The sequence below is a fragment of the Martes martes genome (genome assembly GCF_963455335.1).
Source record: "Martes martes genome assembly, chromosome: 8".
Classification (NCBI taxonomy): domain Eukaryota; kingdom Metazoa; phylum Chordata; class Mammalia; order Carnivora; family Mustelidae; genus Martes; species Martes martes.
In genome coordinates, this window is record NC_137895.1 from 79,738,481 (window position 1) to 79,754,213 (window position 15,733).

At 38.7% G+C, this 15,733-nt stretch overlaps 2 protein-coding genes across 3 annotated transcripts in view; one reads left to right on the top strand and one right to left on the bottom strand.

Moving 5' to 3' along the window:
* Positions 1–9,541, bottom strand: part of PUS7L (pseudouridine synthase 7 like) — a 28,785-nt gene extending 19,244 nt beyond the window's left edge. Inside the window, exons 1-2 of the mRNA XM_080812247.1 lie at positions 9,498–9,541; positions 5,423–6,342 (exon numbers count right to left, since the gene is read on the bottom strand). Of these exons, the coding sequence (XP_080668373.1) occupies positions 5,423–6,326 (904 nt within the window). The 5' untranslated portion in view covers positions 6,327–6,342; positions 9,498–9,541. The remainder of the gene's footprint in view (positions 1–5,422; positions 6,343–9,497) is intronic.
* A 193-nt stretch (positions 9,542–9,734) lies between these two features.
* IRAK4 (interleukin 1 receptor associated kinase 4) overlaps positions 9,735–15,733 on the top strand; it is a 28,461-nt gene continuing 22,462 nt past the window's right edge. Inside the window, exons 1-2 of one of the 2 annotated variants that reach the window (XM_080810916.1) lie at positions 9,747–9,808; positions 10,591–10,647. The gene's annotated coding sequence lies outside the window, so the exon portion shown is untranslated. Of the gene's footprint in view, positions 9,809–10,590; positions 10,648–15,733 lie in introns of both variants that reach the window. The other variant, XM_080810915.1, reaches the window with a different exon arrangement.

A 15,733-nucleotide genomic window follows, 5' to 3' on the forward strand; every position in this document is an offset into this window, starting at 1 on the left:
AGTTTCTAGACCATAGCACAGGGAGGAAGAATCCAGGTAGAACACAGCATTTATGCTGAATTAAAAGGGTTAGAGGTTAGAGCTCAGGAAGGCTGAGTGAGCAGGAATCCACAGGGCAGAGTTCTAGATAAGACAAAGCTCTGTAGGCAGAGTTCCAGAAATCTGCATGGGTGATCCCTTGAGGTATCTGCTTATTAGTGATCTGCACATGCCTAAGATTAACTGCTATATACCATTTATCTAATATTGCATAACAAGTCACCCCAAACCTTAGTGGCTTATAATGTTCACTTATCTCTCATAGTGCCTGTGGGACAGGAATTCAAGAGCACCTTCGTTTGGTGGTTTGAGCTCAGGCTCTTCCACGAAGTTGCAGTTAGATGTTGCTGGGGCTATAGTTACTAAAAAGCCTGACCGGAGCTGGAGGATCTATTTCCAAAGGGACTCACTCTCATGGCTGACAAATTGGTGCTGGCTGCTGACCAGAGGCCTCAGTTCTCCAATGGACTGCCTGGATATCCTGACAGTATATTAGCCAGCTTACCCCACAGTGAGCAATCCAAGAAATATAGGCAAAAAGTAGAACGCTTTTTATGATCTAGCCTTAGATGTTACACACCATCACTTCTGCCATATTCTACTGGCCACAAAAGGCATCTGTGTGAATACCAGAAGAGCACTGAAAATCTACTTGGGGTTGACAACAATGATCCATCTTCTGGCACTAATACTATTAGTCTCACTACACACACCCCAAATTCAAAATATACTCTCTCTTCCTGTCAAATAAATGTACTTAATACCATTAAACTGTACACCTAATAGTGGTTAAAATGGTAAATTCTGTTATGTGTATTTTATAACAATAAAAATAAGTTTTTTTAAGTGTTCTACTTTTTAGATAGGTGTATTTATTAAGAATTTTTTTCAAATGCATTATTTTTGTTCTTACAAAAGGTTGGCCTGTGCAAAATATGGGCTAGGCATACTTTACCTTGGTCTTTTTCTTTGTTCTCAGACTTGTAGATATCCCAATATCTCCATACAATTCTCTGGTGAACCATCAATTCCTCCCCTTAATAAATCCATCCAATCATTCATAGTTTTTATAAAACTAATTTAAACTAATACATAAAAAGTTTCCACAATTTTTTAGTTCAATAATTCAAATTAATACGGTGAGAATTTCAAGCAGTATAAAATCTATAACTGCTTAAATCCCTTATCAGCAACTCTCCTTTCCACATTGAAAGCTACTTTTGCTTTTCCTTCAAAATAGATTTATCTGTTACCATTTACTGCATGCCTCATGCGTCAAGTGCTGTACTAGCAGCTTTCTCATGGATAAGGCAAATCACACACCAGACAAATTTCCAGGACAGAAGACATCCACATTTGAATAATTATATATATTAAAATTTTTCATTAATTATTTCATTTAATAGTTAGAATATCATTGTGAATTATGCTTTACCATTACCCCAATTTTAAAGTACAACCAAAAGTTACAACTTATTAAGTACCTTGCCCATGGTATTATTTTTTTCCATTTTTCCATTTGTGGAAATAAGTCTTAAAGAGATTAAAAAGTTCATAGACCTTTTTTATGAACTGAAGTCATAATATAAAATAAAACCCACAGAGATTCAAGGTCCAATCTCTTCATTTATACCAGAGTCCCTACATTATATAATCCTGTTTCTGTGCCTCATACAATCTGTGCGAATTTGTGTTGCTGCTTTTATCTTAAAAGCATTGCTATATAAGGCCAATATTTCTGATGAAGACACATGCAGAGATCCTGAACAATATCCTAGCAAACCAAATCCAAAAAAAAACTGAAAAAAAAATCATTCACCAATCAAGTGGGATTTATTCATGGATTGCAAGGATGGTTAAAAATTTGCAAACGAATCAATGTGATACATAACATCAATAAGAAAACCATGTGATCATTTCAATAGACACAGAAAAAGCGTTTGACATACTACAACATCCATTCATGATAAGAACCCTCAAAAAAGTACGTATAGAGGGAACATACTTCAACACAAAAAAGGCCATATATGAAAAACCCACAGCTAACTTCATTTTTTTTCATTTTATTTTATTTTATTCCAGTGTTCCAAAATTCATTGTTTATGCACCACACCCAGTACTCCAGGCAATACGTACCCTCCATAATACCCACCACCAAGCTCACCCATTTTTTATGAGAAAGAACTGAGAGCCTTTCCTCTAAGGTCAGGCATGAGACAAGGATGTCCACTCTCACCACTTTTATTCAACATAGTACTAGAAGTCCTAGCCACAGCAATCAAAAACGGAAAGAAATAAAAGGCATCCAAATTAAGGAAGAAGTAAAACCTTCACTATTTGCAGATGGCATGATACTATACATAGAAAACCTGAAAGACTTTATCAAAAACCTGCTAGAACTCATAAACGGATTCACTAAAGTCACAGGATACAAAATCAATGCACAGAAATCTGTAGCATTCCTACGCACCAATAATGAAGCAGTAGAAAGAGAAATTAAGAAAACAATCCCATTGACAATTGCACTAAATAATAAAATCTTTAAAAAAAAAAAAAAGATACCTGTGAATAAACCTAACCGAAGAGGTGAAAGACCTATATTCTGAAAACTATAAAATGCTTTCTTTCTGAAAGAAATTGAAGATGACACAAAGAGATGGAAAGCCATCCTGTGTTCACGGACTATAAGAACAAACATTGTTAATATGTCTATACCACACAAAGCAATTTGCACATTTAATGAAATCCCTATCAAAATATCAATAGCATTTTTCACAGAACTAATCCTAAAATTTGTATGAAACCACAAATGACCCTGAATAGCCAATGCAATCTTGAAAAACAAAACAAAATAAAACTGGAGGCATCACAATTCCAGACTTCAAGTTATATTACAAAGCTGTAGCAATCAAACCAGTAGGGTACTGACACAAAAACAGACACATAGATCAATGGAATGGAAAAGAAAATCCAGAAATGAACCCATAATTATATGGTCAACTAATCTTCAACAAAGCAGGAAAGCATATCTAATGGGAAAAAGACAATCTCTTCAACAAGTGGTGTTGGGAAAACTGGACAGCTACATGCAAAAGAATGAAACTGGACCACTTTGTTACACCATACACAAAAATAAATTCAAAATGGATGAAAGACCTAAATGTTAGACCCGAAAGCATAAAAATCTAGGAAAGAGCATAGGCAATAATTCTCTGACACCAATTGTAGCAACTTTTTCTGTAGATAGGTCCCCTCAGGTAAGGGAAACAAAAGCAAAAATAAACTACAGGCACTACGCCATAATAAAAAGCTTCTACCCAGCAAAGGAAATAATCAACAAAACTAAAAGGTAACCTATAGAATTGGAGCAGATATTTGCAAATGATATATCTGATAAAGGTTTAGCATGCAAAATATATAAACTCAACTTCCAGAAAAAGTTGTTAATACAACTCAACATCCAGAAAACAAATAATCCAATTTAACAACGTGCAGAAGACACAAACAGACATTTCTCCAAAGAAGACAAACAGATGCCTGCCTGGGTTGCTCAGTCTGTTAAGCATCCAACTCTTGATCTCTGCTCAGGTGTTGGTCTCGGGGTCATGAGTTCAAGCCTGCATTAGGCTCCAGCCTGGGTGTGGAGATTATTAAAAAAATAATAATAAATTGGATTATGGACATTGGGGAAGGTATGTGCTACGGTGAGTGCTATGAAGTGTGTAAACCTGGCAATTCACAAACCTGGACCCCTAGGGCTAATAACACATTATATGTTAATAAAAAAATAAAAAAGTTTTTTTAAAAAAGGGAAGGAGAAAGAAGAAGAAGACATACAGCTGGCCAACAGACACACGAAAAGATGAAAGATGTTCACCGTCACTTATCATCAGGGAAATGCAAATCAAAACTACAATGATATATCACCTCACACCTGTCAGAATAGCTGAAGTCAACAACACAAGAAACACAGGTGTTGGCAAGCATGTGGAGAAAAAGGAACACTCTTGCATGATTAGAACAGCCACTGTGGAAAACAGTATGGAGTTTCCTCAGAGTTAAGAATAAAACTTCCCTATAATCCAGCAATCTCACTACTGGGTATTTACCGAAAGATTACAAAAATACTAATTCAAAGGGATACATGCAGCCCTACATTTATAGCTGCATTATTTACAATCGCCAAGATATGGAAGCAATCCAAGTGTCCACTGATGGATTGATGAATGAATAAACAGGTTGCATATACATAAAATGGAATATTACTCAGCAGTAAAGAAAGAATGAAATCTTGCCATTTGCAATGACATGGATGGTGCTAGAGTAATGCTAAGTGAAATAAACCAGTCAGAGAAAGACACATACCATATGATTTCACTCATATGTGGAATTTAAGAAACAAATGAGCAAAGGGGGGAAAAACAGAGAGACAAATGAAGAAACACTCTTAACTATAGAGAACAAACTGCTGGTTACCAGAGGGAAGATAGGTGAAGGGGATGAGTGAAATACGTGATGGGGATTAAGGAGTACACTCGTCATGATGAGCATTGGGTGATTAAAATAAAAACTTAAAAAATAAATAAAATAAAATAATGTGTTTAACCAGGAAAAAAAATTAAAAAGCTTTGCTCTATCTATAAAACAGACCTATTCTTCATGTAGGATATAGACCAATTAAACCTGATCAGTCAAACTTGTAGAATAGGATTTTATCAGTTTCTTCCAGGCCTAGGAATTGAATATATCTGCTAAACAGTGATTTTCAAAATGTGGTCCCCGGACCGAGTAGAAAAAGTATCACCTGGGCATTTCTGAAAACCCTGCCCCAAACCTTGTAAACCAGAAACTCTGAGAATACAGCTCAGAAATCTGTTTAACAAGCCCTTTTTGTGATTTTTAATGCATGTTAAAGCTTGAGAACCTCCTTCCTAAAAGAGTGACAAAGAAGGAGCTCCTTGAAAGGAGGTTCTCTGCCTTGCGTGGTAAAGTTCATTTGTTTAGATAACAAGGTGTTCTCTTCACTTTCCCAAGCACAGCAGACATATTCTACTTATCTGAGTATTTAATTTTAATTAAAATAACTTCTAAAATATGAAATCAAGATTTATCTCCAATAAAACTTATTAAACACAAAATAACTCCTTCAACCTTGTACATTTCTGACTATGTTAATTATAAGCATCTGTGTTAACCACACTTTGATCAATAAGGTTAAATCTTAAAATTAGTGTAATTTAAAAGGCTTTATCTTCCACTAAAAACCAGACCCAAATATTTTTTCCGACAACCCTCTGGTTAAGTCTATTTAACTCATTTGAAATAATTCATCTTTCACACAAATTTAACTAACTTTATCAAAGAAAATGATTTATTACATTACCTGTATATATAACTTTTTGATCCCGGCATTCAAAAAGAGACCTCTTCCTGTGCTTGTGTGTTTTTTCCCGAAATCTTACTGTAATCACTACATTTGGACTACCAGTACTGTAACTGAGTTCAGGGAAAGATTTGGTTTCTACAAGGTTTCCAAACTTTTTGTTGACAAAATGATGGACTGCTTTTCTGTGGTCTTTGTTTGTATCAGGTTTAAAGGTAAATTTGGAATTTGCTTTCTTTGCATCCAAATATTTAAAAAAGTCCAACGCTTCTTCTTCAGATACCAAGTGACAAAGTTCCTTAAACTCAAGATTTGGTTTTACAACAATCTCACTGTTTTTACCAACAGTTATTAAAAAGGGGAATTTCTGCCTAACAGCACTATGCAAAATAGCCCTCTGGTTTTTGTCAAGGATTCTGCCCAATGAGAATTCAGGAGATAATCCAATTAGCTCAGTTTTAGAATTCCACTTCTCTTTTATATCACAGGCAAAGTGATTCAGTAATTCATTAGTTTTTTCATCTAACAAGTTGCCTAAAACGTCAAGTTGTTCTTCTTCACTTTTGGAAGTTCCATCACTGATAGTATCTTCCTTTTCTGAAGGAGATTGACCATTCTGGTTATCATCAAAGCACCCAGTGAAAGTATTGACTTCTTGGTTCCTTCCCCCTTTAAAGGATAAATTTTGAAAATCAAGTTTTGTTTTTTTGGCAAAATTATTTGGCTCAGGTTGTACTTTACTAATCAGCTCATTGGTGGCCTTATTAACTAACTGTCCCTGTTCATCAATCTCTATAACAACAAAGTCACTTGGTGAGCTTTTTATAGTGCCATGAAATCCAACATGATCAGTAATGAAACGCAAGGAACTAAACCTGATCCTAAAATCTGTATCCTCTTCCATTCTTAAATAACAATGCCTACAAAAGAAACAAAGAGGCAGTCAGTTACCAGAAAGAAGTTATGGATAACAAAAAAGAAATATACTTGTAGGATTTTTCTTTCTCCCTTTCAATCCTGAGTCCCCTCAAAAGGCATTAGCAATTTATTTCTATATGTCATGTGTATTTTCACCCTTTTATACCAAGATGAATTAACAGGTAATCTTTTCTGTTATAACTGATGATTTGCAACTTCATTCTTCACCCACTCCAAGCTTCCATCTATTATCCGGGATTGAAATGGATCAGTTTCAAGTTTACTTTAAAAATACCACCTGTTGGCCCACAAAGAAAAGACCAGAACATAGGACTTAAGGCTATTTGTCTAAATCCCATCCCCGAAAATTTCCAGCTAATTCCAGAGAATCTGTGGCTAGAGGTTTATATATTAGGGGTTAGAGATGAGAGAAAGGACTAGAAGACAGGAAGAAATAGTCCAAATTGATAGATAAATGAAGTTCTAAAAACCAGCTTGCAATTTGATTATGCTTCAAAACACACTTAAATTAATCCTGAGCCTTAAACTTTCTTGAAAACCCAGTTCCAGACTTTTACAGATACAAACTTTTGATGTTGACCCACAGGAAAATTCCAACCATGCTACTGGCATCAGAGAGAAGAACACTTCACAAATCTTAAGCAGTAGGTAAGAGAATAATCCTCTGAAAGAGCCTTTATTCACTCTTCACACAGCCCACAGTTACCATAGCAGATAGTGCTATATCAAAGATAAAATGCCCAGGGACCACATGCTATTCACATACTAACGACCTCTCTAGGTAACTCATCATCTTCTGGACCTTCATCCCATTTCTAAAATGTATTCTACTAATCTGAACCAATTTAGTAAAGCGCCCCATGCATCGTGTCACATGGAAAACACAGCAAAGTCTCTATATCCTAATTTCCTAGACTACATAAGGATATATTTATTTTCCTCTGTTCCTTTAATTTCCTGCACAGCCTCCTCAGTTTCTTGCCATAACTGAAACCTAGCTATTTCCCCATGCTGCTGCTTCTCTAGTCCTCTCAAGTGAAGGCTATTTTTCCTTTCACACCTACTTATCTTAGGACCTGGAGGAAGTAAATATTTTCTGTTTGCCACTTCTGCAAACCATTTCTCACTCCTCTACCTCCCCCAAATCCCAATTCCTTTGAAGTTCATGCGATCAGGCTTTAGCATCTGCTATCATCCTCTCTTCGTCCCCAGACTCCTCTTCATTCACAGATGATTTTAACAACTCCCTCAATGTCCTCCCATCCAGCATGACTTCCATGTCCATCCATATGCATCATCTGTTTAACACCACAGTCCCTCTGTTCCTTGATCTCCACTTCAAGTCACTTTTAATTCATCTTGGTCATAACCTTGACTTTCTCAACACCAAAAATTACATCAACTTTAAGCATCTGGCTCTCTGATTACTCTTGCTGTCCTTCCATCATTTAGCACTCCCATCTTAGAAATTCTTACATATTGTGAAGGTCTCGAATCTGCCTCTACTTAACTAGTCCACTATTGTCTATTCTCCACATGGCCAGAACGATAATTTGAAAGGTAAGTTAAATCATATCACAACCCTCCTTAAGACCTCTAATCATATTGATAATGAAATCTAAATTACTTACCCTGGCTTCCAGAGACCTCTAAGATTCTGGACTCTATCTGTTCTCCAAATTTATCTTGCACCCTTTCTCCATTACTCACTATACTCTAACTACAATGGCCTTCTTCAATTCCTTGCGTTAACTGTTCCCGCTGATTAGTCATTCCTCAGTCACAACTCTGAGAGGTTGTCCCTGACGGATATAAAGGAACCAACAGGACAATCTCTTCCCTCAAACCCTAATGAATTTTCTGCACAGTATTTCTATCTAATAACTTTATTATTTATGGTATATCTTTCCCAACTAGAAGTTAGCTCTATGGGAGCAAGTACCTTGTCTGCGTAACTCACTGATAATCTCACATTTAGAACAGTGTCAAGCACATAGTAAGCAAGCAATCAATACTGACTGTTGAATAAATGAAACAACTAGTACAAAATAAGAGCTGTAAGAGTAAAAGGGAAGAAAGAAGGGATCACTTTCACCTACGATAACCAGAGAAAGCATAATACAAGGGACCATTTAAGTCCTCCAAACAATTCAAGACATAGAAATAAGGTAGAGGCATATCATAGGTACATACAAACAAAATATGCAATGTGTTAGGGACAACTAAACAGCCCAGATACATAAACAATCGGAGGAAAAGTTTTGTAGTACAGTTCTGGAAAATACAGCTAGGATTAGAACCAAACTGCCAGACAGTGAATGCCCAACCAAGAACTTGGAATGCGTCGAGGGGTCAACATATAGCTACTGGAGGTGTTTGAGTAGAAAAACGACACAGTCCAAAAAGACGTTTCAGTAAGATGAATGACGGCACTGAGCAGATCAATGTGATGAAGAAGTCCAAGAGTTGGAAAGCAATGTCATCGAGAGCAGTTTTAGGACTGTCCTAGTAAAGAATAATGATGTACTCTTTCCTCAGTAGAAGGAAGAAGCTATAAAGACCTTCTAAGCTACTGGGTTAGCTAGAACGCCTTGGGAAGAACGTAACAATCAGGGAATTACAACTGAGCATCTTAGTAAAAGAGTGGAACTGAGCTGGAGGGAGGCTAGAAGCCCACGTCGAGTTTAACACAAATAGGCAGTATTCCTAGACAGCAGACTTCTTGACGAGGGTGCGGGGCGGAGAGGAGTGGGTGGTTTGGCTGACCCAAGGTTGGGGAATTGTTGACTGAGGGCAGATTCTGCAGATTTCTGCTGTTAGAAAGGCAGCAGGTAGCGCTTTCCCCCTCATGCTCTTCCTTCAAATGCCAACGTTCAACTGCAGTCACTCCTATTTGCTTTCCGCCACCAATTCGCAGAACTAGTCTCTGACGGCGTTGCCTTCTGGCGCATCAAAAGTACCCCGAGAACAGCCAGTGTCTCCACCTGCTTATCCCTCCACAGCCCCCGCCTGCCCCAACGCTGATACTTGCTCATGTCGCCTCCCTCTTTCGGGCAAAAAGTCGGGGGTCCCAATGCTAATCTCGTCATTGCCCCGCACAAAGCCCCACATCTTGCAAGAAGCTCTATGGGTCTACCTCGCGTCCAAGTTAAGGAATTCCTGGGCACAACGCTGCGCGCATGTCCGGAAGTCCTAAATTACTTGGTCTCCGACAGCGGCGTATTTAAAGGGGCAGGCTCCCACTTAAAGAAGAGCTTTACGCGAGACCTGGAATTTCTCCCGCTGCAGAGCCGCCTGGCGGCGTACAGAGGAGGTACGGGGCGGGGACTGGGGCGGGGACTAATATTTTGGGCCACCCCGTCCCCGTGCTCTCGCTAGCCGGGGTTCTTCCGCAGCCGGCTGAGCGGGGCGGTGCCCCGGCCGCCCTGGCGCCCAGGTACTGGGCAGGTAAGGAATTCCCGCCATGCGCGTCTTCTTCACAGGTCTTCCGCGGTCTGCGCTCCGGTCTCCATCCGTGTGCCCCAGGGTTGTTGAAGGACGATTTCGGAAGAAAAACCGCCTTCTGTCTTCAAAATGAGAAAAGTTAGAGAGGAAGTAGGGTGTGTGGCACAGTTTGCTCCAGGGTAGGTTGGGTGGGTTCCCGAGGATCAGTTCATCCGACCTGAGGAGGAAGCCGGGGCTTGGAGAGGCGGCTCCAAGTCCTTCTGTGGCTCAGTCCCACCTCGCGTCAGGTTTCGCAACTCCGAGGGGGTGAGCTGCGGGAACCGGTTTGCAAAATGAATTTCTTTTCCTGAGAACCAGGAAGTAAGGTCAGCTCTGGGCAGAGATGCTCGTCGCGTGGAAGGCGTTCTGGGCCTCCTCAAGATTCTGCCTAGCTTGTCACTCTGGCTTCCACGTTTCCAGGAAATTAGAAAGTGGAGAGGGGTGTAAGGATCAGATAAGTACATTGTCAGATGGGGAAAGTATTACCCGACTGCCTGAAGCAGGAGAGAAAACAGGGGGATAAAAAGCAGACCCTGAGAAAGGGAGAGCCCATCTGGGAACCAGGAGCTCTATTACTGCCCGAAAAACCTGTCTGCCCAAGGAGCCCTAAGAGGAGAGAATATTCAGGTCTGCCTTTTACCTGTCTGGGGTAATCCTGGAAAAGATCTGTTAGGAAGTTCCTATTTCTTTTGTGCTCTCATGCTGAACGTTCATTTGAAGTTTGCTTTCTACCTCTACCTCTCCAGGGCAAGCTCCTGATCTTGCGGGCCAGACCTGCTCCATCCACAGTCTTCTCCATCCAAGTAAATGTCGAGAAACGTTCAGGCCAGAAACCTTGGCGCAGCCTCCTCACCCTTCATTTCTGCACCTGGGATTCTGTTTGCTCTTCTTGGGAAACTGTCCAGCATCCTGGGACTGCCCCTTCCCTGCTACCACTCTGGTCCAAGCCACCAGCACCTCCCGCCTGGATCGTTGGTGTCCTCTGCTAGTTGGTCTCTTCCTGTTTCTCTGCTTAGTCTAGTATCCTTTACTCCCAGCAGCAGCCGCGGTGTCTTTTTTAAGACCTGAGTATAGAGCATATCTCTCCTATTCTTGAAGCCTCCACCGTCTTCTCACTCAGAGGATACACAAAGTCAATACAAAAGCTATAAAGCTTTAGGAGACCTGGTGCCTTACCGGTCTCATCTAATCTGCCACTTTCCTGCTCCTTCCTCTCCTGACTTACTGTCCCCTGCTGTTCTCAGTGAGCCCACTTAAAGACTTTTATGTTTTTAGTATTTCTTTTACCGAAAACTTCTCCCACGGATATCCCAGTGTCTGACTTTCCAATTCTTGAGACCCTTAGTCACAGTGCACCTTCACACTGAGGCTTTCTCTGACTACCCTGTTTGTTTGTTTGTTTGTTAAGATTTTTATTTATTTATTTGACAGACAGAGATCCCAAGTAGGCAGAGAGGCAGGCAGAGAGGAGGAAACAGGCTGTTTGCGGAGCAGAGAGCCTGATGTGGGGCTTGATCATGGGATCATAACCTGAGCCGAAGGCAGAGGCTTTAACCAACTGAGCCACCCAGGTGCCCCTGACTACCCTGTTTTAAAGTGAAACTCCTCTGTTTATTTTTGTCCACTCTATTTGGAACCATCTAGCCTAGTATAAAGTTTATTTGCTTATTGCCCGGCTTCGTCTATTAGAATGTAAGTTCTATGAGTTTGGTTATTTTTTCCTTATTTTCCTAATGCTTTGTCTCCAGGAACTTGAATCAATATCCAGCACAAAGTAGACACTCAGTAAATATTTGATCTATTTCAATATTCAATATTTCAGAATATTGAAAAACAATGTTTTTATGTTTTTAATACATCCAAACATTATATATATTTTTAATATATCCAAAGCAAGGGCACCTGGGTGGCTCAGTCATTAAGCACATGCCTTCCGCTCAGGTCCTGATCCCAGGGTCCTGGGGTTGAGCCCCACATTGGGCTCCCTGCTCCACGGGAAGCCTGCTTCTCCCTCTCCCACTCCCTCTGCTTGTGTTCCCTCTCACACTGTGTCTCTCTCTGTCAAATAAATAAAATCTTAAAAAAAATATATATATATATATACACACACACACACACATGTGTATATTCCAAAGCATTTTAAATTACTTAGAGTGAATTAAATCCGTGCTTGAGAATTATGTATTATTTTTAATATACAGCATACCAACACATATCCTAGTTTGAAAAGGGCAGCCCTGTATAATTTAATAGGTCCAGAAGTGTCACCAGCTTTTGCCCATGATGCTGGTACTGAGTTGTCCAGAAATAAAGACTAATGGTTATCTAGCATATTTCACTTAAGAAAGCATGGGAGTGCATAATGTATTTTAGGGAGGTTATAAATATATAAAAAATGCTGTGCTTAATAAAATAAGATTGCTGCTACCTGAAAAGCTTAACTATATTCTCAGACCTCTTATTTCTGCTCTGTCAGTAGCCCCTTACCACTATTCTGAAAACTGAGCTTTCATACAAATCTGCACATTTCTTTTCTTTTAAAAAAAGTGTTATATAAGAATAACTCTGCCATAAAATAATTATGCCAACATTTTTTAAAATCACCTAATAAGTGATAGGCACTTTGCATTTGTTGGTTTAAAATCTTACAGCAAGTCTTAGGTATTATCATTTCTGTTTTTCAGATTAAAAAAATAAGATCCAAGGAAATTCAGTTATTAAGTCTGGTCATAATTGGTTGGTGGAAGAGCTTCATTAGAACCCACGCCCATGCAACTTCTTCCTCCCCTCTATACTCTCTTCCTCTGATCAGAGTGCTAATGAATCAGTCTTAAAATTTCATTAATTCATTTGACAAAAATCTTTTATTTCCTATTTGGGGCACAGTAATTTGTCTTTTTGAGAACATCCATATGAGTAAGAGGTATTGATTTCCACAAGGAAACATTTGTTTTAGTATATTTCTCGATTATCATCTTATCTTTGTTCTTGTCTGAGTTGTCTTATTTGAAAATATGAATGGTCACCATGAGAATTAATGGTGTGAGAAAAGTCACGAAGATATTTATTTATTTATTTGTAAGCAATATATCTTTTTCTACTTATATTAATCCTAAGCACACTAATTTTTTTAATTTAGTTTTATTTTATTTTATTTTCAGTGTTCCGAAATTCATTGTTTATGCACCACACCCAGTGCTCCATGCAATACGTGCCCTCCATAATACCCACCACCAGGCTCACCCCCCCACTGCTCCCCTCCAAAACCCTCAGTTCATTTCTCAGAGTCCACAGTCTCTCATGGTTAGTCTCCCCCTCCAATTCTCCCAACTCACTTCTCTTCTCCATCTCCCAGTGTCCTGAACACTTTGAAAGAAGTGATACTTTTTCATTTTTTCTCTACAGTAATTTATTTTTTTTATTGAAAATGCAGAAAAGCAAGTGAAAACAAAACTCGCATAAAAATCACCATCAAGAGATAATCACAGTTAATGTTTTACTGCATATTCTTCTAGATGTGTGTGTGGTGATATATGAATGTGTGTTTAAAGTAAAATTTTAAATTCTGAGATTTAGAACTTACAGACATACAGAGAGAGAAGAATTGTCAGAGGCTTTCCTTTTTTTTTTTTTTTTTTTTTGGTAGCCCTGTGCCATCACCTCTGCTAGAAATCTGTGTATAGGAAAGCTACTGAATTTATTCCTGGTCCTAAGACAGACTTTTTATTCTCAATTTCCTGTAATTTAGTTGTAGCCTTTAGGATTACCAAGCAGTCCTCCTTCTACTAGTTTTGTCAATCACATTGTACTTCTTAAAATGGAGAGAAATCTGAGTAAATAAAGAAAAATAATGTGAACGGAGCCACTGCAAAGTCTATAGGCAGATATAATTTCTTAATTTAAAAAAAAAGTCTTTCTCTCACTCAACACAATATTATAAGTAGTTGCTAAAGCCCAGTTTGGTTGGGTCTCTGCTTAGGAGAACACACCATCTAAAAGAGAAGGCAGACACATAAACAATAAAATATGATAATTGTTATACTAGAAGAATGACTGGTGACAGTTTGGAGCAAAAGATATGACTCTCAGGGAAAGCCAACAGTGCCTTTTGCATTGAGCTTGAAGAAATCATAGGCATCTGCCCAGTGACCCTCAAGGTGATTGGGCAGTTCTTTTACCTAGCACTAGGTGACCTCACCTCCTGCTTCACCAAGAAAATAACCTTGTGTGGGAGTTCTCCCTCTCCCTTCAAATATGTCTGTATCCAAACCCCTCTTTCTAGATTTGGAAGAAAAATTTTCCTTCAGTTCAGGGCTGATGTCTTTACATATACTCTGTTCACTATCCCTTTTGTATCCTCAACCAAGCTTAACTCTTAAAACAAATCCTAGGGGCGCCTGGGTGGCTCAGTGGGTTGGGCCTCTGCCTTCTGCTGGGGTCATGATTTCAGGGTCCTGGGATCAAGCCCTGCATGGGGCTCTCTGCTCAGTGGGGAGCCTGCTTCCCCCTCCCTCTCTCTGCCTGCCTCTCTGCCTACCTGTGATCTCGGTCTGTCAAATAAATAAATTAAATCTTTAAAAACAAAAAACAAAAAACAAATCCTAAACCAGGAGTTTTAAGGGCGTGGTTGGGGCCCCCAAGTCTCTTTCAAGAGATTCATAGAGTCAAAATCACTTATGGGTAAAAGATTCATCCAGAGTACAATGGATTTTAATGAAACAAAGTTCATTGATACGGTTTCAGATTTCACATTGCAGCTGTTAGGAAATTATTGTATCAAGTTTCACTATAGTGTCAAAGAGAAGTATCTACTACTTTGTGAAAAGAGTATTAAAATTCCATTTCCAGCTCTATGGATTTTCTTCATATGTGTCAACCAAATCAGTATAATGCAGCAAAGTAAATGCAAAAACAGATATGAGAATCCAGCTGTCTTCAATTAAGCTGAATATTAAAGAGATTAGCAAAACTATAAAATAATGTCACTCTTCTTTTTATTTTGGAGAATGTAGTTATTTTTATCAAAATATATTATGTATGCTAACATGTAGTATATTCCTTATTTTTAATCAGTTAACGAATAAGTAATTTTTAAATTTTTCAGTGTCAATTTCTAATAAGGTAATTATTTGTAGATATAACCAACATAAACAAAAGCTCTTTGGATTCTACAGAAATTTTTAATAGTGTAAAGGTTATCGAGACCAAATTTGAGAATTTATGCCTTCCCCCGCTTCCCCTCAAAGCCATATTTCTTAGAAAATGCATTTTTACCATTCACTCACTGAGCCATTAAAACTTTTCTTAAGTCACCCACTTTCCAAATCTAACACACCTATCAGTGTTTATTGGACCTCTCTGGGTCTTATATACCAACCTATCCCCCTTTCTAGAAATCTCTGATATGCTATTGTCCTAGTTTTCTTCTTACCTCCATGGTTCATCAGTACTTTATTTTTTTTTTAAGATTTATTTATTTATTGGGGCACCTGGGTGGCTCAGTGGGTTAAATCTCTGCCTTCAGCTCAGATCATGATCTCAGGGTCCTAGGATAGAGCCCCACATCGGGCTCTCTGCTCAGCAGGGAGCCTCCTTCCCCCTCTCTCTGCCTGCCTCTCTGCCTACTTGTGATCTCTCTGTCTCTCTCTGTTAAGTAAATAAATAAAATATTTTTTTTTAAAAAAAGTATTTATTTATTTATTATTTATTTGACAGACAGAGATCAGACTCCTTGCCTGGGCCTAATCAATGTTCTCCGTGCTATTCCTACTGCCTGGAATTTCCTTTTAGGTTGATCCTCATTCCTTTTCACTCATCCTTCCAATCTCTCTCCCCACCCAGATATGTCTTGATTTTTTTTTTTTTTGATATGTTTTCTTCAGACTGCCT